At 40.2% G+C, this 20190-nt stretch overlaps 4 protein-coding genes and 1 non-coding gene across 5 annotated transcripts; 3 read left to right on the plus strand and 2 right to left on the minus strand.

The window, feature by feature from the left end:
* Window positions 1-1726: 1726 nt before the first annotated feature.
* Window positions 1727-2442, minus strand: LOC129828018 (NADH dehydrogenase [ubiquinone] 1 alpha subcomplex subunit 1-like). Its single transcript, XM_055889416.1, has 3 exons — window positions 2188-2442; window positions 1946-2035; window positions 1727-1828 (listed from the first exon to the last, which is right to left on the minus strand). Exons 1-3 carry the CDS (start codon window positions 2287-2289, stop codon window positions 1808-1810), a joined length of 213 nt encoding a protein of 70 aa, XP_055745391.1. The 5' UTR covers window positions 2290-2442; the 3' UTR covers window positions 1727-1807.
* Window positions 2443-4038: 1596 nt separating this feature from the next.
* On the plus strand, window positions 4039-8720 carry LOC129828017 (regulator of nonsense transcripts 3B-like). The gene is made up of 10 exons (XM_055889415.1): window positions 4039-4371; window positions 4694-4800; window positions 4884-4990; window positions 5924-6022; window positions 6121-6231; window positions 6367-6410; window positions 6500-6694; window positions 6806-6951; window positions 7045-7375; window positions 7561-8720. Exons 1-10 carry the CDS (start codon window positions 4258-4260, stop codon window positions 7657-7659), a joined length of 1353 nt encoding a protein of 450 aa, XP_055745390.1. The 5' UTR covers window positions 4039-4257; the 3' UTR covers window positions 7660-8720.
* Window positions 8721-8886: 166 nt separating this feature from the next.
* LOC129828019 (60S ribosomal protein L39) lies at window positions 8887-11599 on the plus strand. Its single transcript, XM_055889417.1, has 3 exons — window positions 8887-8995; window positions 9373-9476; window positions 11398-11599. The coding sequence occupies exons 1-3, from the start codon at window positions 8993-8995 to the stop codon at window positions 11444-11446; spliced, it is 156 nt and encodes a 51-aa protein (XP_055745392.1). The 5' UTR covers window positions 8887-8992; the 3' UTR covers window positions 11447-11599.
* Window positions 9573-9706, plus strand: LOC129828039 (small nucleolar RNA SNORA69). Its single transcript, XR_008755242.1, has one exon. It is a non-coding gene; the product is annotated as a small nucleolar RNA SNORA69 (small nucleolar RNA).
* A 5674-nt stretch (window positions 11600-17273) lies between the features above and the next one.
* pttg1 (PTTG1 regulator of sister chromatid separation, securin) lies at window positions 17274-18889 on the minus strand. Its single transcript, XM_055888002.1, has 6 exons — window positions 18756-18889; window positions 18295-18382; window positions 17922-18064; window positions 17756-17837; window positions 17506-17667; window positions 17274-17432 (listed from the first exon to the last, which is right to left on the minus strand). The coding sequence occupies exons 2-6, from the start codon at window positions 18377-18379 to the stop codon at window positions 17347-17349; spliced, it is 558 nt and encodes a 185-aa protein (XP_055743977.1). The 5' UTR covers window positions 18380-18382; window positions 18756-18889; the 3' UTR covers window positions 17274-17346.
* Between the last annotated feature and the right edge of the window lie 1301 nt (window positions 18890-20190).

Raw genomic sequence — 20190 nt, forward strand, 5'->3', positions numbered from 1 at the left:
TTTCATGTTTAAAAGACAAAAAACATTTTATGCTGTAAATATATTGTGCTTATAAAAAGGTAGTATGACTACTTACCTAGCATAATAAAAAAATTCCCCATCAAAATTTGTCTGCTTGAGATATCATAATTTTTGAATGGGATGCGTCTCAATAATGTAGTAACCAAAAAAGTGTTAAACAAATCTAAATATATTGTAAATTTGAGATTCTTCAAAGTAGCCACCCTTTGCCTTGATGACAGCTTTGCACACTCTTGGCATTCTCTCAATGAGTTTCATGAGCTAGTCACCTGGAATGCATTTCAATTAACAGGTGTCCCTTCTTAAAAGTTCATTTGTGGAATTTCTTTCCTTCTTATTCTGTTTGAGCTAATCAGTTGTGTTGTGACAAGGTAGGGTTAGTATACAGAATATAGCCCTATTTGGTAAAAGACCAAGTCCATATTATGGCAAGAACATCTCAAATAAGCAAAGAGAAATGACAGTCCATCATTACTTCAAGACATGAAGGTCAGTCAATCCAGAAAATGTAAAAAATGTGCAGTCGTAAAAACCATCAAGCGCTATGATGAAACTGGCTCTCATGAGGACTGCCACAGGAAAGGAAGACCCAGAGTCTGCTGCAGAGGATAAGTTCATAAGAGTTACCAGCCTCAGAAATCGGCAATTAACTGCACCTCAGGTTGCAGCCCAAATAAATGCTTCACAGAGTTCAAGTAACAGACAAATCTCAACATCAACTGTTGGAGACTGCGTGAATCAGGAGACTGCGTGAATCAGGACTTCATGGTCGAATTGCTGCAAAGAAACCACTTCTAAAAGACACCAATAAGAAGTGACTTGCTTGGGCCAAGAAACACGAGCAATGGACATTAGACCGGTGGAAATCTGTAATTTGGTCTGATGAGTCCAAATTTGAGATGTTTGGTTCCAATCGCTGTGTCTTTGTGAGACGCCGAGCAGTTGAACGGATGATCTCAGCATGTGTAGTTCCCACCGTGAAGCATGGAGGAGGTGTGATGTTTCTGTGATGGTGACACTGTCAGTGATTTATTTAGAATTCCAAGGCACACTTAACCAGCATGGCTACCACAGCATTCTGCAGCGATACGCCATCCCATCTGGTTTGCACTTAGTGGGCCTGTCATTTGTTTTTCAATTACCCAAAACACACTTCCAGGCTGTGTAAGGGCTATTTGACCAAGAAGGAGAGTGATGGAGTGCTGCATCAGATGACCTGGCCTCCATATTCACCTTATGGCATGGGTTGGACCGCAGAGTGAAGGAAAAGCAGCCAACAAGTGCTCAGCATATATGGGAACTCCTTCAAGACTGATGGAAAAGCATTCCAGCTGACTACCTCATGACAATCCCAAAAGTGTGCGAAGCTGTCATCAAGGCGAAGCTGTCATCAAGGGTGGCTACTTACTTAAATATATTTAGATTTGTTTAACACTTTACAATGTAGAAAATAGGAAAAATAAAAACCCTTGAGTAGGATGAGTAGGTGTCCAATGAGTAGGTGTCCAAACTTTTGACTGGTACTGTATATACACATCATTGGTTCAGACAGACATAACATGTTATAAATATCAGTGAATAGGAGTAATTCCTTAGGAGTAATAGATAAGTTACAATTGCCTATTGAATACACTGAACTGTAAACCCAATTTGTTTTTTCGTCAGGTTTTCAACATAATGAGTAGTAACTAGACAAAGAAAATGATTAATTCAGACAATACAGAACTTTATTACTGTACAACAAATTAGGACAGATTCGAATTCCATTCATAGGTGAGATCTGGAATTAGTGGATGTTCTCCAGTCCCTGTAAAGAAGAAATAGTTAGTTAGGCCTAAGCAATGGCTGACTGCTGGTCAATTGTAATAATGTTACAGTACTAAATTACTGCATTGACGTTTGAATTAATCGCTTAGCTATTTACCTTCGATTTGTAATACAAATCCACTCCTGACACTCGTCTGTCTCTCTCCATCAGATACCACTGGTATGGAACCCTGGCGATTCTCTTTTCCTAAGCAAAGGTTAAGGATAATAAGTGTTAACGCAGCTAATTTACTACTAATATACAAAACTAGTTAATGGTATAACTTCAACCAGTTTAAAAATGAATATTTAGCTAGCTACTGCATTCATTCATAACATGGGTAAGCAACATTCTCTCACCTTCCCCCCGTTGGTCAATTTGTGGATCTGTGCAGTGAAAACCCCAGGAAGGATGAGACAAGCAGTCATGACGCCAAGACCGGGAAGAATTTCGTACCACATAATTGCAATGTGGTGAAGCAAGTGACAAGTACGTTTATTTGTCAAACAGTTTTACGTGAGTGTCTGGAGGCCAAATACGCCCGTTTATTTTGCTAACTGCTAAGAAAGGCTACCAAAATGTTCACGGTCATTCGTTCATTTCCGGAACTTGAAGCTGTTTTTTGATTTTATATCACAGCGCCATCCTACGGCATTGAAGTGTCAGTGCAGTACATACAGAATATAATACTTTTCCAATAAATTACATAGCTAGTCACATATATTGAACAAAAATGTAAACCCAACATATAAAATGTTGGTTTTCCATATGCACAAAAAGGTTATTGGGCAATAAAAGGCTACTCTAAAATGTGCAGTTTTGTCACACAACACAATGCCACAGATGTGTCACGTTTTGAGGGAGCGTAGAATTGGCAGGAATGTCCACCAGAGCTGTTGCCAGAATATAATGTTCATTTCTCTACCATAAGCCACCTCCAACATCGTTTTTGAGAATTTGACAGTACGTCCAACAGGCTTCACAACAGCAGACCATGTGTAACCATGCCAGCCTAGGATCTCCACATCCAGCTTTTTCACCTGCGGGATTGTCTGAGATCAGCCACCCGGACAGCTGATGAGACTGTGGTTTTGCACAATGAAGAATTTCTGCGCAAACTGCCAGAAGCCGCCTCAGGGAAGCTTATCTGCGTGCTCATTGCCCTCACCAGGGTCTTGACCTGACTGCAGTTCGGCGTCACAATTGACTTCAGTGGGCAAATGCTCAGCTTCGATGATCATTGGCACGCTGGAGAAGGGTGCTCTTCATGGATGAATCCCAGTTTCAACTGTACTGGGGAGATGGCGTTGTGTGGGCGAGCGGTTTGTTGATTTCAACGTTGTGAACAGAGTGCCCCATGGTGGCGGTGGGGTTATGGTATGGGCAGGCATAAACTACGGATAACAAACACAATTGCATTTTATCGCCGGCAATTTGAATACACAGAGATATCGTGAGGAGATCCTGAGGCCCATTGTCATGCCATTCATCCGCCTCCATCACCTCGTGCTTCAGCATGATAATGCATGGCCCCATGTCACAAGGATCTGTACACAATTCCTGGAATCTGAAAATGTCCCAGTTCTTCCTTGGCCTGCATACTCACCAGACATGTTACCCATTAAGCATGTTTGGGATGGTTGGATCGACATGTACCAGTTTGTTACTGTTAATATCCAGCAACTTTGCACAGCCATTGAAGAGGAGTGGGACAACATGCTACAGGCCTCAACCAACAGCCTGATCAACTCTATGCGAAGGAAATGTGTATAGTTGCAAATAGTGGTCACACCATATACTGACTGGTTTTCTGATCCACATCCTTTTCTTTTTTAAGGTATCTGTGACCAACATATGCATATCTGTATTCCCAGTCATGTGAAATCCATAGAGTAGGGCTACATTAATTTATTTCAATTGACTGATTTTTTTTTATATGAAACTGTTGCATGTTGCGTTCATATTATTGTTCAGTGTACTTGCACCTACACTGCTGTTATTTACTTGGTACTTTGCATCCACTGTCTTACATTATATGTAAATATTTGTGGCCAAAGTAAACCACAGTGTTGCCTATCGACCTCTCTTCTTAAATTTAGATTTTAAACCTAACTTTAACAACAATGATAATTTAAGGTTAGGCATAAGGTTAAGACAACTAAAATTAGCTTATTTTTCATACATTTTTACGGTATAGCCAATTTTGACTTTGTGGCTGTGGTAACTAGTGGACACCACCCAACACCATCACTGACGCAACACACTTTCAAGTGTCGCAGAACGTCTCTCCCCGAGTCTCCTAGCAGCCAATCAACAAGCAGTTTTTGTTGTTGACCGATAGAAAGAACTAGCTAGCAGCAAGTTAGCAATCAAGCAATTAAAAAAAGTTTATACAGGTCTGCAGATTGCTTAAAATTTATGGCATACATATGAAAGACGGCAAGGAAAATACTCGTCAGAGGGAGAAAAGGATGGAGATAAAATGCGAAAACATTGAAAAAACGGAGAAGCCAAAGCAGGAGAAGAAAGAAGTAATGACGAAGGTAACGTTACGACAGCATTTGTAGTTGGCTAGCTAAACCAAAATGGCTAGCTACACGGATTTAATCTGGCAAGCTACTCCTGTATTGCTGGCTAGCTAGTAGATCAGGTGCAATTAGCCTGTATTTGAATTTAGTTGTCTAGTTATCTTTTGAATGTTGCCTATTGAAGAGATATCTGTTAACGTTAAAGTTAATGAACCTGTTATAGCCAGCTAAACTAGCTAACGTTAGTTTCCGTTAACCAACGCTTAGAGGCTGAATTTACTATTTTAACTATCTGGCTTGGATATTATCTTGGTAAATTAACATTTGAGCGCCACAGATCATTATCCGACGTCTGCCTCCAAGCATAACCAAGGAGGAACTGGAGGAACAATTGCAGCCACTTCCAGAAATGGATTACTTAGAATTTTTCTCCAATGACAGCAGGTGCGTATCGTCTGATGAACGATTGTCAGTCAGAATCACATATTTGGTACCCTGGTTACTTACTTAGTTTTTCTTCTATACAGCATGTACCCCCATGTCTTCGCCAGAGCATACATCAACTTCAAGATTCCGGAAGATATTGTACTTTTCAGAGACCGGTTTGATGGATATGTGTTCGTTGATAATGGAGGTGTGATACGTTTAATTTCAATAAACTATTGACATCTAATAAGTGCTGAGCGATTAACCAACATTGAATTTTTCCATGGTTATTAAACATCTAATTGACTGACGCCTGTTAAATTACTTTAATTCCGTTTTTTTTGTGAGCCCTCCGTAGCGTTTCTCTAGAGAAGTCAAATAATTCATGAGATAAATTGTCAAACTATTTGGGACACTGGGCGGAAGGGAGTTGTAGTTTTCATCAAGCAAATATTCAACCTAGCTCAGCGCAGAAATGCGGTAATTTAATACAATGACCATAATCCATTGCGCCTGTTTTCCCCCCGGTTCAGACAATGACAGATATCCTTACACCTGCTACGTTAGGTTAGATAAACACAGACCGCATGAGAGAGAAATGTACACAACGACGAGGGAGACGGACAGTTTGTGAATGCACGTCTAATCTACTTTAAAGCACTTGTAAAATTATTTCGTCAGACAGCTCTGCAGCTTACTTACAGGCTAGCCTAGCTAAATAGGATTGGCTGGCTGCTTCTGCTTGAGCAGAGATGAGATGATGACTAAGGAATTAACAATAATAGTCATAAAATAAAAACTAAATAATATACACAACCTAAATATTTGATTATTTCCTACTTTTCTATTGATGTCTACCAAATGTGGACCTGACAGACAATGGAATATTTTCAATGTTTTGACAATTTAATGTTCATTGTTTTTGTCTTTGGAACTTCAATTTAAAATAATTGATTTTAAAATGCATTTAATGTCTTAAAATGTTTATCAAAATGGAAAATCGTTATTCTTTAAAACAATTGAACCGAACTGACCTCAAAGCACTAATAGCTTAGAAATAATAACAACCACGCAATATTAGCCTAGGCAGCAGCTTCTGATTGCCTTGTGTGTTAATGCTGTGGCTTATTTTGTTTAACAGGGCAGGAGTATCCAGCCATTGTTGAATTTGCTCCTTTTCAAAAGATTGCCAAAAGAAGGAGTAAGAAAAAGGATGCTAAAAGTGGAACAATAGATGAAGGTGAAAATGTTACATGAGGTATTTTATGGTTGGTTGCATTTGCACACCATTTAGATCCTCTAGCTCGAACGTCCCACTGAGACACTTTGTTCTTTTAGATGCTGACTACAAGAAATTCCTGGAGATTTATAATGGCGACGATGAAAAGTTTACATCCACCCCTGAGACTCTACTGGAGGAAATAGAGGCTAAAACAAAGGAACTAGTAGGTATGTAAACATATTTTCTGGTAACATTTGGTTGACATCAAAGCCAGTTGAAACACGTGTCAATGTGAAATCAAGTAGTGTTCCCTGTGAAAGAGATATTTCAGTAATGGATGAGGCATGATTTTACCCCCCCAGCTAAGAAAATGACTCCCCTTTTGGACTTCTTAAAGAACAAACAGGTATGTGTTTTCTGTAGGAAATAATATATCTTGCATGATATATGAGGCTGGATAGACTATTCATATGGCTTTTGTCTGCTGATGGTCAGAGAATCCGTGAGGAAAAGAAAGAGGAAAGGAGGAGACGAGAACTCGAACGTAAGCGCCTGAGGGACGAGGAACGTCGGAAGTGGAGGGAGGAGGACAGGAGAAAGCGCAAAGAAGCAGAGAAGTTCAAGAAAGGAGACAATAAAGACTGTAAAGAGAATGATAAAGACCAAGCGAAGGAGATGCCAAAAATCAAGGTATGGAAAGGAGAAGAAATTCTGTTAAACTACTTGACTGTATGATACAGGTGATCCCGAAGAATAACAGACTGCTCTTTTCATGTTTATCTGTTTTCTGTCTCCGTTCAGCTCTTGAGAAAACCAGACAGAGGAGATGATGTGGAGAAGTTAAAGAAACCTGAGAAGGACAAGATGAAAGACGACAGAGCTCCAGGGTGTCCTGATATGACGAAACGCCGAAACTTCGAAACCAGGGAGGACAGGGTATCACGGAAGTGAGTGGTCATCACCATTCATCTCTTAGAGATGTTACAGTTCTTTAACATAAAGGCTTACATTGTATTCATGAACATGTTCTTGTCTTTCAGAGCTGATGGAAATGGACACAAAGACTTCAGAGAGCGTGACTTAGAAAGGGACAGAAACCGCGAACGAGACAAGGAGAGGGAGCGGCGGCAGAAAGAGAAGGAGCGCATCAGACGACTAGACGAGGATCGACGAAGGAGGAGGGAAAGGCACGATGGAGAGAACTCCTACAGAAAGCGAGAGGAAGAAGAGAAAAGGGAGAAAAGAGATCGTGTCTGGGAAAAGAGAAGGGGCGAGAATGCCGGGGATTCTGCAAGCCATACTGATAAGCCTAAAAAGTCAGAAGAAACCCTGAGGGAGGAGAAAGCTAAAAGAGATTGTTTAAGAAACAAGGTAGTAACTTCAGTCTTTCTTAGTATATAGTCAAATATGCATTTTTCCTAATCAATCAATTCCTTGAGTTAATCGGGATATTCTATTACATTTGTTCCCTTTTCTCCTGATTTCCTATGTTGATCTGATCGCATTCCTTAATAGTTTTGTTGTGTATTTTTTTATTTCGTTCCCTTGTGCATCAGGATCGGCCTGCCATTCAGCTATACCAGCCAGGTGCCAGGAACCGAGGAGGAGAAACTCATGCTGAGGCGCGAGACCAAGAGAAGGGAGTTGAAGGATAAAAAAAAATGACCACAAATAAAGAATGATTAAACGATTGAGAGGAATCTGCTCTGAGCCAAGCAAACTGGTGCCAGAGAGGCTGCTGCAGTAGTGCTTCTGCAGAGCCACATCCCGTCCTCCCACTCCCAACCAGAGGAAGGGATGTGACGATGGTGTCTCCCCTCAGGGCCTGAAGGTGCCCCACTTTTAGTTTTGTTTATGGAGAAAAGCAAGGGAAAGTCGGCGCTTTAATGTTTGCAGGAGTTTGGCTATGGGGTGGCAGGTAGCCTAGTGGTCAGAGCGTTGGCCTTTTAACCGAAAGGTTGCAAGATCGAATCCCCGAGCTGACAAGATAAAAATCTGTCGTTCTGCCCCTGAACAAGGCAGTTAACCCACTGTTAACTGGCCGTCATTGAAAATAAGAATTTGTTCTTAACTGACTTGCCTAGTTAAATGAAGGTAAGATAAAATAGGGCAAAATGAGAAAAAGCCAACGCTCTAGGACCACATGAATTTAAAGTGACCTTACTACAGTTTTGGTACAGTCTGCTACAGTTGCGCAGCACAGTTCTTATATTGAATAGGCTTTCACCCTCATTAGTTGTTCATACGTTAAAAAAAATATCACATGCAATATGTTATTTAATTTAGAAACAGTGTAGGAGACTATATCCTGTTGCTTCTTTCAAAAATTAGACTTATTTTACGTTTATAGTTACATTTATAAGTTTGTTTTCTATTTCCCCAACAAGTCCTCAATACTCTGTAAAGGTAACAAACAATACTAAGCTATGTTATTTCATCCATTCAACAATTCAGGGGAATTAAAAAGTAATTTAATTTATGAATACATAACTGTGAGCTATGCCTTGACTTGAGAATGCACGCAACCCCTAATCGGTGGCTATTAAGTTGTGGCCTTCTCCGTCGTATTCATATACATCTTCATACATAAACAATGCTACAGTATGGTAACAACATTCTAATTGGAATAAGCATATATACCTTCATTTTTCATGATTGATGTAGACTTGCTAAACAAGAGTTACAAATGAGCGCAATAAAGAAAATATTGTTTTAAGTTGTGTATGGTATTTATTCAACACTCCAGATTGGTTTTTATGACAAACTACTGTAAATATAATTTGAGAGAACCAATCACTAATACTTTTTACAAGTGGTACAGAAGCGTCATGTTGATGCAATGCTGGAGTGGTCCACTCGATGACGCTGTGTGCGTGTAGCGCATGACTTTGCTACACTTTGATTGGTTGGGGTTGCCTACATCACCAACGCGTTCCCTCCTTCTTTCTCTTCGGCCTCCGCCATTGTGGTGTAAGGACTGCGGACAAAATGGTAAGTTAAAATCTTATAACATCCTTGTCTACATGAGTGAAATGCTTTATTGTTCATTACATTTGCAGAAAGTGTTTTTAACGGCAACACCGAAAGCCGTTATATTGTCTTCAATACCAGTATTGAATTCCTAAAAAGTAACGTTTTAGTAGCGTGTGGCTGGGTTGTCGATCAAATTTACTTGACTTCCAGAAGTATACTTCCTGCCTTCAACAGACTTAGTAATTACCTATAGTAATCTAGCTGTAACTGAAGTGCACCGAGTTAGTTGGCAGGTTTACCTAACGTAAGTGTAGTATGCCATGAAGGGAATGTAGGTTTGCATGTGATGTATGTTACCCTAGTTAACTAACACAGCCCCATCCTCTTAATTTCAGTCGTCCCACAAGACTTTCAGGATCAAGCGCTTTCTCGCCAAGAAACAGAAGCAGAACAGGCCCATCCCACAGTGGATCAGAATGAAGACTGGTAACAAGATCAGGTATGTGTGTAGCTACATTCCTAGCATCCCGCTATCCTGTACAACGCATAAAATGGTCTAACGTTAACTAGTGTTGAATGGATACTCTGACCATCTAAAGCAGGTCTGCAATTACAGTACTCCAATCAGTGGGTGTGCTGTCATTAATCCTGCTGAGAGTAACATTCTGCTTTGGAGTTCACACTTTGTCACATCACCTGTGATGGGGATTCTCTTTAGTATTGACAGTGCAATTAAGACTACAGCATCATAGTTGCCTGACAGGGCTCAAAGCTGCGACCGTTTGACTTGAGTTACAGTTCGACTCCAACTTTTGTTCACAATTTGCAATTTAAAATATATTATTCAAACAGCAGTGGGTATGCAACAATGTATGCAGGCCAGGTATACAAAGTTTGGTTCAAAGTCTTGGTTGATTATTTGTAAACTGCAATTCAGTCACTTGCTGTTTGAATACATTTCTATAGCCCCCCCCACCAAAAAACTAACCAATTTAAATTGACTGCAAAGTAAGCCTACCTGTCAGAATGATATCATGATTTGTTTCAATCGCTGGACAATTGTTTCGCTAACTCTGCCATCACATGTAGCTGACATTGTACAGTACAAAAACACTACTAGCCAAACACAACGATCTCTTGCTAGGCTCACAATTTTTATCTCACCTTTATTTAACCAGGTGGGCCAGCTGAGAACACGTTATCATTTACAACTGCGACCTGGCCAAGATAAAGCAAAACAGTGCAACAACAGAGTTACACATGGGATAAACAAACGAACAGTCAATAACACGATAGAAAATCTGTATACAGTGTGTGCAAATGGAGTAAGGAGTTAAGGCAATAAATGGACCATAGTAGTGAAGTAATTACAATTTAGGAAATTAACACTGGAGTGATAGATGTGCAAAAAAGTTACTAAAAACAATATGGGCAAGAGGTAGGTAGTTGGAGAGGGCAACTACTCTCCTTTAATATTTTGTTCAGACCTCAAAAGTGCTCTTCTGATGTGGTTTAAGCGTTGTGGACTTTGAGCATCACATTTTTGTAGTTTTGCAACTTTTGAAAAGGAACATAAACAGAATTTACCAAAATATAAAACCTGAATACATTTTTATATATTAATAGGGCCTTACAACTAGATTGGCTGTTCAAAATCACTAGCAATAACACCCTTTTTAGAGATTGTTAGAATGTGTATGGAGGGTAGGTTGTTATACGTTACTTGCTCTGCCCGCAAGTATAAAGAGAATTTTTAATTATCGGCCGCTTTCCCAGGCCAGTGTTCTTTTCATTTGGCGCCAGTAGCTTTCAGTTGGTACTGGCCCGGTGTTGCCACTGGCAAATGTACCTTTTAATGTCAAGCCCTGCAAAGGAAGGTTACTTTTAAAAGATGTCTAGTCATTATTAGCCTGGTTCCATGGAATGCAGGTACATTATGGGACACTGGTCAAGTCTTTATTGCCCCAAAATTGGTGTGCCCAAATCACGTGCTGGTGTCATCAACTGAAAGTTGGTAGCAACAGTGCAGCCAGTGGGAAAAGTTAATCTAGCGCACTGACTGAGGTAATGATGTTCCTATCAAATAGTATGTTTGAATGTCTTTTTGCCATTTTGGGGCTTATTCCTGCTGTGCCTCATTTCTTTGCTTTTGAGCATATGGAATTAACAGCATTTGGTTGATATGTTTTACCAGTCAAATGCAATTTGTCAGTATTCTCTGGTCTTGTGAATTGACTTTAATTGGATTTATGCATCTGCTCAGACAAATTGTAAAGAAACAATATGGTGTTTACAACTAAACAAGCCTAAATACAAACGGTGTACTAAGGCCCTTGAATGGATTTCAATCTAATGCCACCACGGAGATTGCTTGTGTTGTATTATCAGTCTAAGTTATTCCTGGTTTCACTGTGTTCCAGGTACAACTCCAAGAGGAGACACTGGAGGAGGACAAAGCTGGGCTTGTAAATATACAGGTCTTCAGATCTCCAGCATCTTCACCTGCCAAGGCCACCACCTGCTAGAACCTGGAGAGGAAGCCACGCTTTCTTGAACGGCAGTCTTTTTGTACAAATACTCTGGTTATGCGCGTGTTTAACAATAAAAGATTTGCGAGATGTGGTTGGGTTTGTCTAAACTGAATTTGTCCTTTACTCTGGAAATGCTTCCAGTGCAAGTAAGTGTCTCTTATCCCCAAAGTTTGCCAGCCATGTATCATACTGGTGTTGCCTACTTAATGACAGGGTTGACAGCGCAACATTCTACATTTGATTACGGGAAGGCATCCCACTCAAGTAAGGGTCACTGGGAATTGACAAAATTACTAACTAGTCACCCTGTCAGTGTAATTAGTTGAGGATTCAGATTTACTTTAGTATTTTTACTTGGCATAAGCCTAAATGTAAGCTGGTAAAAGATGTGTATGACCTTGTGAGAGGGTTGAATGGTCCCCTTACCCTGCTCCACCAGTGGGAGTGGAGGGGGAGGAAATGGTGCAATACTTTTCTGCACTAGTGAGACAAATGATGCGTTGATCAGTGACTCAGACTTCCTGGAAATTATATTGGAAGCCCAATCTAAAGTCCAATTGGGAATGGGCCGACGTGTTAATGTTCAATCCAAAGGAACCAAAGTGTGATAGAAGTGAAGATTGGTGGTCTGTTTTTTTATAATCTTATCAAATGACCATACCACCTTTAGAGCAATTGTTAATTTTGTATGCATTATCAAATGTCATTTGTTGCATGATCTGTAAGCCGATAAAGACTAATGGTGAAATATTTATGGGCCCTTCCTAACAATGCAGAGAAATAACGCAAGGAATAAATACACAATGAGTAATGATACCTTCGCTGGATACTCAGGGTACTGAGTCGATTTGCGGGAATACAGGGTAATTGAGGTAGCTGTGTACATTTTAGGTGGGTGTAAAGTGACTAAACAGAATAGATGAGCAGTGTATGATTTGTCAAAAGTTTGTGCAGGTGGTTCTGGTAGCTATTTAGCGGTCTTGTGGCTTGAGTAGAAGTTTGGGTCCAGATTTGGTGCATCAGTACTGCTTTCTGTGCGGTAGAGAGAAAAGTCTGACATGGGTAGGTGAGGTCTGACTATTTTTAGGTCCTTCCTCTGACACTGCCTGTGACAGCTTGGCCCCAGTAATGTACTGGGCCGCATGCGCTACACTTGAGTGCCTTGCGGTCGGATGCCAAGGAGGTGCCATATCAATTGGCGATAGTCAGGATGCTCTCAGTGGTGCAGCTGTAGAACTTTGAGGGCCCATTCCAAATCTTTTCCGCCTCCTGGGGGAAGAGGCATTGTGCCTTTTTCATGACTGTGTCTTTTAATTACAAACTGGTTAGTTCGAGCCTGAAAGCTGTGGTATATCAGAACATATTTTTTTAATGACTAGTTGTCTAATTACATTGGTAACCAGTTTATAGTAGAAATAGAGCTCTGGATTTTATGGTATCCAGTGTATTGACAATATACTATGGCTAAGGGCTGTATCCAGGCGCTCCTCTTTGTGTCCTGATTTACAACAGCCCTTAGCCATAATATATTGGACATATACCACACCGCCTCGGGCCTTATCTAACGTCTCTATAGTTCTGTAGCATTTCCTTACACGACCTGCAGAAAGTGTCAAAATTAGGGTTTCGCGAAAGCTTATACAAAATCTGCATAACTCATTTTTGGTGTAGAAACCCTGTTGATCAAGGAGCACACTTGTGCATGCCTTCAATAAAAGTTTTATTTAATGAAATAACATTTGTTTAATACAATCAAGTCTAAAACAAACAAAACAATTGTGTGCTAGAAACGGTTCCACTGCTGTGCTGCCCATAATCAGATTGGTTATTCACCAATTATAAACTGGGTGGTTCGAGCCCTGAAAGCTGCAGACCGTGGTTTATCAGACCATATATCATGGATATGACATTTAGTTTTACTGGTCTAATTACATTGGTAACCAGTTTATAATAGCAGTAAGGCGCATTGGGGGTTTGTGCTATATGGCCAATATACCACGGCTAAGGGCTGTGTCCTAGTACTCGGTGTCGCATCCTGCGTAAGAAAAGCCCTTAGCCATGGTATATTTGCCATATACCACACCCCTCAGCCTTATTGCTTAAGTGGCTTAGCATACTGTGCGTAAAAGCGCAAATGCGTGAGTCTACAAGCTATAATCAATGTGACTCGTCATAAAGACACTTGATTTTGAGTGGGAAAAATACCTTTGTGTGGCCATCTGACCTTTAACTTTTGTTCACAAAAGACAAGAATGGGGGGAAATTACTTTTTAGATGACCCGCGCCATCTGCCATTCCTCAGAGTCCGATCAAAGTAGACTGGATCGTCTCTCATCACTTAATTCTGACTTGGGTACTAGCGTGGCACTGCACGCAATGTTGTTATTTGGATTTTGCAGACGCACCCTACCGTGCGCATCGTCCCAAGTGCTAAGAAGCTTCATCTCCTCTGCGGCGTTGCCCTTCAAATTATTTCATAGTTTCCATCTACAACAGACACCATCCGTGCGTGCTGCATGGGGTCCAGAGCCCAAACATCCCATCAACTTCCCTTAAATACGCATTGGAACATCTTGACAACAATAAATCCACCGGACGAGTTGTTCAATAGTAAGTCTTTCAAGTGTTACGCATGGCGAGCGAGTCTCTCTCGAGTGCTCCACGTACAGCCTCTGCGATGCGTTACTGCTGGTCTCACACACCTCTGGCTGGCTCTGCTACCTTGATCTTCCTGCCGAAGCATAGTTAGCCGTACAGGTAGGTCTCTTATCCATTATTATTAGTTGGTTCAGATCCAAACTCTAATGCACATCCACCCTGTAATGGTTGGAAATGTGTCGCAGAGTTGTATGCTGTCGTCTTACTGATGGTACTGTTATACACGTTGCTTGACTTACAGTTGAAGTAGGAAGTTTACATAAACTTAGGTTGGAGTCATTATAACTCGTTTTTCAACCACTCCACAAATTTCTTGTTAACAAACTATAGTTTTGGCAAGTCGGTTAGGACATCTACTTTGTGCATGACACAAGTCATTTTTCCAACAATTGTTTATAGATGATTTCACTTATAATTCATTGTATCACAATTCCAGTGGGTCAGAAGTGTACATACACTAAATTGACTGTGCCTTTAAACAACGTGGAAAATCCCCGAAAATTATGTCATGGCTTTAAAAGTTTCTGATAGGCTAATTTACATCATTTGAGTCAATTGGAGGTGTACCTGTGGATGTATTTCAAGGCCTACCTTCAAACGCAGTGCCCCTTTGCTTGACATCATGGGAAAATAAAAAAAAATCTGCCAAGATCTCAGAAAAATTATTGTAGACCTCCACAAGTCTGGTCCATACCTGGGAGCAATTTCCAAATGCCTGAAGGTACCACGTTCATCTGTACAAACAATAGGTCGCAAGTATAAACACCATGGGACCACGCAGCCGTCATACCGCTCAGGAAGGAGACACGTTCTGTCTCCTAGAGATGAATGGTCTTTGGTGCGAAAAGTGCAAATCAATTCCAGAACAACAGCAAAGGACATTGTGAAGATGCTATTGGAAACAGGTACAAAAGTATCTATATCCACAGTAAAACGAGTCCTATATCGACATAACCTGAAAAGCCACTCAGCAAGGAAGAAAACACTGCTCCAAAATGGCCATAAAAAAAGCCAGACTACAGTTTGCAACTGTACATGGGGACAAAGATCATACCTTTTGGAGAAATGTCCTCTGGTCTGATGAAACAAAAATAGAACTGTTCGGCCATAATGACCATCGTTATGTTTGGAGGAAAAAGGGGGAGGCTTGCAAGCCAAAGAACACCATCCCAACCGTGAAGCACGGGGGTGGCAGCATCATGTTGTGGTGGTGCTTTGCTGCAGGAGAGACGGGTGCACTTCACAAAATAGATGGCATCATGAGGAAGGAAAATGATGTGGTTATATTTAAGCAACATCTCAAGACATCAGTCAGGAAGTTAAAGCTTGGTTGCAAATGGGTCTTCCAAATGGACAATGACCCCAAGCATACTTCCAAAGATGTGGCAAAATGGCTTATGGACAACGAAGTCCATGTATTGGAGTGGCCATCACAAACCCCTGACCTCAATCCCATATAAAATTTGTGGGCAGAACTGAAAAAGCGTGTGCGAGTAAAGAGGCCTACAAACCTGATTCAGTTACACCAGCTCTGTCAGGAGGAATGGGCCAAAATTCACCCAACTTATTGTGGGAAGCTTGTAGAAGGCTACCTGAAACGCTTGACCCAATTTAAACAATTTAAAGGCAATGCTACCAAATACTAATTGAGTGTATGTAAACTTCTGATCCACTGGGAATGTGATGAAAGAAATCAAAGCTGAAATAAATCATTCTCTCTATTATTCTGACATTTCACATTCTTAAAATAAAGTGGTGATCCTAACTGACCTAAGACAGGGAATTTTTACTAGGATTAAATGTCAGGAATTGTGAAAAACTGAGTTTAAATGTATTTGGCTAAGGTGTATGTAAACTTCTGACTTCAACTGTATATATGGGGCATACAACAATCTCATCTCTGTAGATTTTGCTGCAGAGACAATCAATAGATCATTTATTCTGGTATTGCCCCTATGTAGCTTGTTTCTGGTCACAGGTTCAGGATTGAAATAAAGGTTACAAATAGCAGTGTTGGGCGATTTGGAAAGCCATAGTCGGTCAACAAACTCATAGGAAAGGTTTATCTTTAGTTTACAATCTGGGGATACTATATGATTGTAAGGTTAAAAAATGGTATATCACAGCACAATTGAAAAATACATAGCACATGGAAACCAAAAGATGGTCTATGGTGATAGGGATGGGCTGAGGGTTAGGATTAAATAGCTTGTGTTTGGTTATGTATTGTTGTGACTGCTTTATATTAAAGTACCATGTATATGCACAATATACACTACCATTCAAAAGTTTGTGGTCTCTTAAATTCTTGGTTTTGAAAAAGCACATTTGTTTATAGAAATACATAATTGAGCAGAAAGACAGTGTAGGAAATTACTATTGTTGCTGGAAACAGCTGATTTTAAATGGATTATCTAGATGTTGTACTGAGGCCCATTATCAACAACCATCACCTGTGTTCCAATGGCACATTGTGTTAATTAATCCAAGTTTATCATTTTAAAAGGCTAATTGATCATTAGAGAACCCTTTTGCAATTACGTTGCACAGCTGAAACCTTGTGCTGATTAAAGCAATTAAACTGGCCTTTAGTTGTGTGTCTGGAGCGTCAGCATTTGTGGGTTTGATTACAGGCTCAACATGGCCAGAAACGAAGACCTTTCTTCTAAATGCATTAGTATTATTGTTCTGAGAAATTAAGACTATTCCATGAGACAAATTGCCAAGAAACTGAAGATCTTGTACAACGCTTTACATAGATTGTTATGCTAGATCCTGTACTTGGTATAGTCCACACCTAACAGTAACTCCTGTTAATAGTGTAGTCTACATGAAATCCCTTAGGCTGGCCCCAGTTCTGTTCCTGCAGTCTTGCCAACTCATTGTCATTGGGGCATCAATGACCATAGTTAGCAAAACAGCAGCACAGACAAGTCTTGGACCAGGTAAAGAATTCCTGACAGTACTGCTCACACATATCCTAAATGATATGCCTTGAATAGGTAGGCAATGTTGACCAAAATACTTGTCAGACTTCCGCATGATCTTGCAAGTGTCAGATTTGCAGCAGCCAATGCAACACATGAAATTAAAAATCAGTAACACTATTCAGGATTTCATAAACAAACTTTATTGATAAAAAAAAGATGAACAGGTGAAAAGCGGTACAAAGCTATAGACTCAGCATTCATCCATCTCTGGGGGCAGGTCAATGGTCAGCTTGTTGATAGTTTGAAGGAATGCATCCAATTCTGTAGCACAATTGTCTGAGGAAAATAAAAGAAACTGAAATGACAAACTGACAATTTATTTAATTGAACCCCAAATCCTGAAACTAACCTGAGCGAGGTAGGTTCTTCAACGGAGAAAAACATGTGTATGTCTCAAGCACTTCAAAGTCCTCTTCAGGCAGATATTGCATTTCTGGGAGACGTACCAGTCCAGGCAGCACAAGATGACTCAGGCAAACCACATCCTCTGGGATGACAGAGTTCTCAAACTCTAGAACCACAAATAATTAAAAAAGTTAGTGGGTGGTTATCAGAAAGGTGGCAGGATATCAAAGGGTAAAACACCAGAGTTTACTTACCAAGTGGGTCATAGGGGATAAACCTCTCAATATCTGGGTATTCTTCTACTTTGGTCTGAGGGAGGGTTTTAACTTTTGTTTCCTGAAGAGAGAAAAATCATGATTACTATACAGATCTAGGCACACCACCTGGCAAAAACAATTTGTCAAATTGTGAGTTTATGACCTGTGTCTCAAGGAGTTTGTTCTTCTCTTGTCCATTTACAGCTGGTATTGATGTGATCTTGTTCACTGCTCCCAAAGCCTTGCGACCAGACTGTAAAGGAGCATGAAAGTTCTTTCCAGTCACAGGGGTCTTCAAGAGGTTCTCTGTAAGCATATATTTTAAGTGGTAAATAGGTTGAGCAAAGTATACACTCTTGATAACAATCATGGACAATCGTTTACATTTTACTGTCTCAGATGGTAACAGAAGTGCATTTGTTCTCATGGTGGTTAAAACACCCAATGTAGCCTTGGTTATGAAGCATACAGACAGTTCTATCAAAGCAGACGTAAACGAAGGTAAATAATTGACAATTGTAAGTAGGGCAGAGTACCTGGAACAGATTGCAACCGCTGGCGCATCTTCAGAGCAGGTGTATGGAGGGTTGCATTTCTCTCAGTGAAGATGATGGAAGCCATTTCCTGTTTGGGCAAGTGGTAATTAGTAAAATCGTGTTAGCTAGCTAATCAGACATTTCAGTCAATTTGCTACCTAGGCTAGTCATTATCAACTATCAGGGAATCAAAATACGCTTGAGGCTTATGACAACCCGAGTGTAACGTTAGTGAGGACAGCGTCAAAGTTCTTTCATCTTCGGTTTGGTTGGTGGAAGGCATGACTAGTTAGCAGCCTTTTTACTCCAGGGAGGCCTGTAACGTTATCCCGCTGCTAGCTAGCAGGGATGGCTTTTGTCATTCAAAAGCAATAGCAAGATATTTACATTGCTAATAATGTGCAAACTTAGTGTCAATTACTCAACGTTTGCTGGCTAGTGGTCATATGAGTGCAGCTTACCGTTCTCTTGTCCGGTATCGTTAGGCTTGCCCGTTTGTTTTGTTTTGGATAAGCGGAAACGTCTTCGCGGCTTCCTTTTTAAACTGCGCCTCTCGTCATCCCATTGGTTTACGTGCGCACGGGGGAGCCAGTCGCACAGGGGAGCTGTAAAAGTGGAATAATGCGATGCCTCTTCTCTCTGCTTGAGATAATAATAAGGCTTTTGTGTAACAGTTACCTCCCAAATGAAAACAGAAACAGACAAACATACATACGTGTGACCAATATTTATGTCACGCTTGATCTGAAGAAATAGCAGCAATTGGGATCAGAAGCTATATTATAGTTTAGGCCTATGATCATAACGGTATAAACTCAATCACAACAGGCGAAGGGTATCAATCAAAATGGTTTGGCTACAGTCAGACATTTTCAAAAACGTTTCAACAAGACTGGTAATATAACAATTTCATGACAATGATCAGGGCACTACAATAGTAGATTTGCATTCACCTCTACTACAATCTATTACATTTTTTCTGTGTGCCTATAACAATTTTTTCACTGATATAAAATATTTTGACTATTTTTTCATCTGTTTCCCCCTTGATATGTCATAATCCTCCTAGTATAAAGTTTAGCATTCGGTGGAATGGCTACTGGCTTTTATGAAAATGCCACCAATTTTAGAAAAATTACAAGTATTTTGTGGCATTTTACTGGTCCAGCCGCTCCAGCCTACCCAGAAGGTTCAAATGAAGGAAAATAGGGGAGAGATCCTATTAGGATGTATGGCATTTTTGAGTTAAGCAAACATTAATTCATCAGTTTAACATAGTTTATACTGATATGCCCCACCCTTTTTAAAAGTTTATATTTCAATTAATTATCTTACAAAAAAAATATCGGAGGACAAGTAGGAACATTCTCTCGTGTATGTCTGTTGTACTATGCAGTTTCCATTACCGTTCTCTTGGCAGCGGGATATTATGCTGGCAGCACGATCCCGGATGATTTTTTCTAAAAATAAGAGTCCTACTATAAATAAATACATGCTACATTTTGGGAATATCGATGTTTGTACTCTAGTGCAGTACAAGTGTTTTTCACAGCATTGAAACCACCTTTAAATAGTAACTTTCACGAAGAAGAAGAAAAATATTCGAAAAACAGATGTTTTAGGCTTAGTTATAGTGAAACACGTCAATTCTAGTCTTAATTTTGACAGTTCGTTGTAAAAGTGATTGTATGTTGGTTTTATAGTACTAAATAAATCGACCTCTTTTTGCCCCTAGCGGTTCAACTCTACCATTGAAATCGTGATGTAGAGAGAGCCTCGACATCATCTAAAAGGAGGGGTTCGGTATGAAATACCTACACTTCCTTCTAGATATGCTGGGTGGTACCAACTCAAGGTATTTGGCGATGGTATTGGTCTTTGGAGTGTACCAATATA

The sequence above is a fragment of the Salvelinus fontinalis genome, chromosome 29, assembly GCF_029448725.1.
Source record: "Salvelinus fontinalis isolate EN_2023a chromosome 29, ASM2944872v1, whole genome shotgun sequence".
Lineage (NCBI taxonomy): Eukaryota > Metazoa > Chordata > Actinopteri > Salmoniformes > Salmonidae > Salvelinus > Salvelinus fontinalis.

What these genes read in the sequence shown, in the direction of transcription:
- LOC129828018 (XM_055889416.1), bottom strand. Translation starts at nt 2,289, where the DNA reads ATGTGGTACGAAATTCTTCCCGGTCTTGGCGTCATGACTGCTTGTCTC. An exon ending in AATTGACCAACGGGGGGAAG is followed by an intron (nt 2,036 to 2,187) that starts GTGAGAGAATGT and finishes ACCTTTGCTTAG; the next exon opens with GAAAAGAGAATCGCCAGGGT. An exon ending in ATTTGTATTACAAATCGAAG is followed by an intron (nt 1,829 to 1,945) that starts GTAAATAGCTAA and finishes TCTTCTTTACAG; the next exon opens with GGACTGGAGAACATCCACTA.
- LOC129828019 (XM_055889417.1), top strand. An exon ending in AAGACTGGTAACAAGATCAG is followed by an intron (nt 9,477 to 11,397) that starts GTATGTGTGTAG and finishes ACTGTGTTCCAG; the next exon opens with GTACAACTCCAAGAGGAGAC.
- LOC129828017 (XM_055889415.1), top strand. Translation starts at nt 4,258, where the DNA reads ATGAAAGACGGCAAGGAAAATACTCGTCAGAGGGAGAAAAGGATGGAG. An exon ending in TGTGTTCGTTGATAATGGAG is followed by an intron (nt 4,991 to 5,923) that starts GTGTGATACGTT and finishes TTTGTTTAACAG; the next exon opens with GGCAGGAGTATCCAGCCATT. An exon ending in GAGGACAGGGTATCACGGAA is followed by an intron (nt 6,952 to 7,044) that starts GTGAGTGGTCAT and finishes CTTGTCTTTCAG; the next exon opens with AGCTGATGGAAATGGACACA.
- pttg1 (XM_055888002.1), bottom strand. Translation starts at nt 18,379, where the DNA reads ATGGCTTCCATCATCTTCACTGAGAGAAATGCAACCCTCCATACACCT. An exon ending in TATCCCCTATGACCCACTTG is followed by an intron (nt 17,668 to 17,755) that starts GTAAGTAAACTC and finishes TTGTGGTTCTAG; the next exon opens with AGTTTGAGAACTCTGTCATC. An exon ending in GAAGAACCTACCTCGCTCAG is followed by an intron (nt 17,433 to 17,505) that starts GTTAGTTTCAGG and finishes TATTTTCCTCAG; the next exon opens with ACAATTGTGCTACAGAATTG.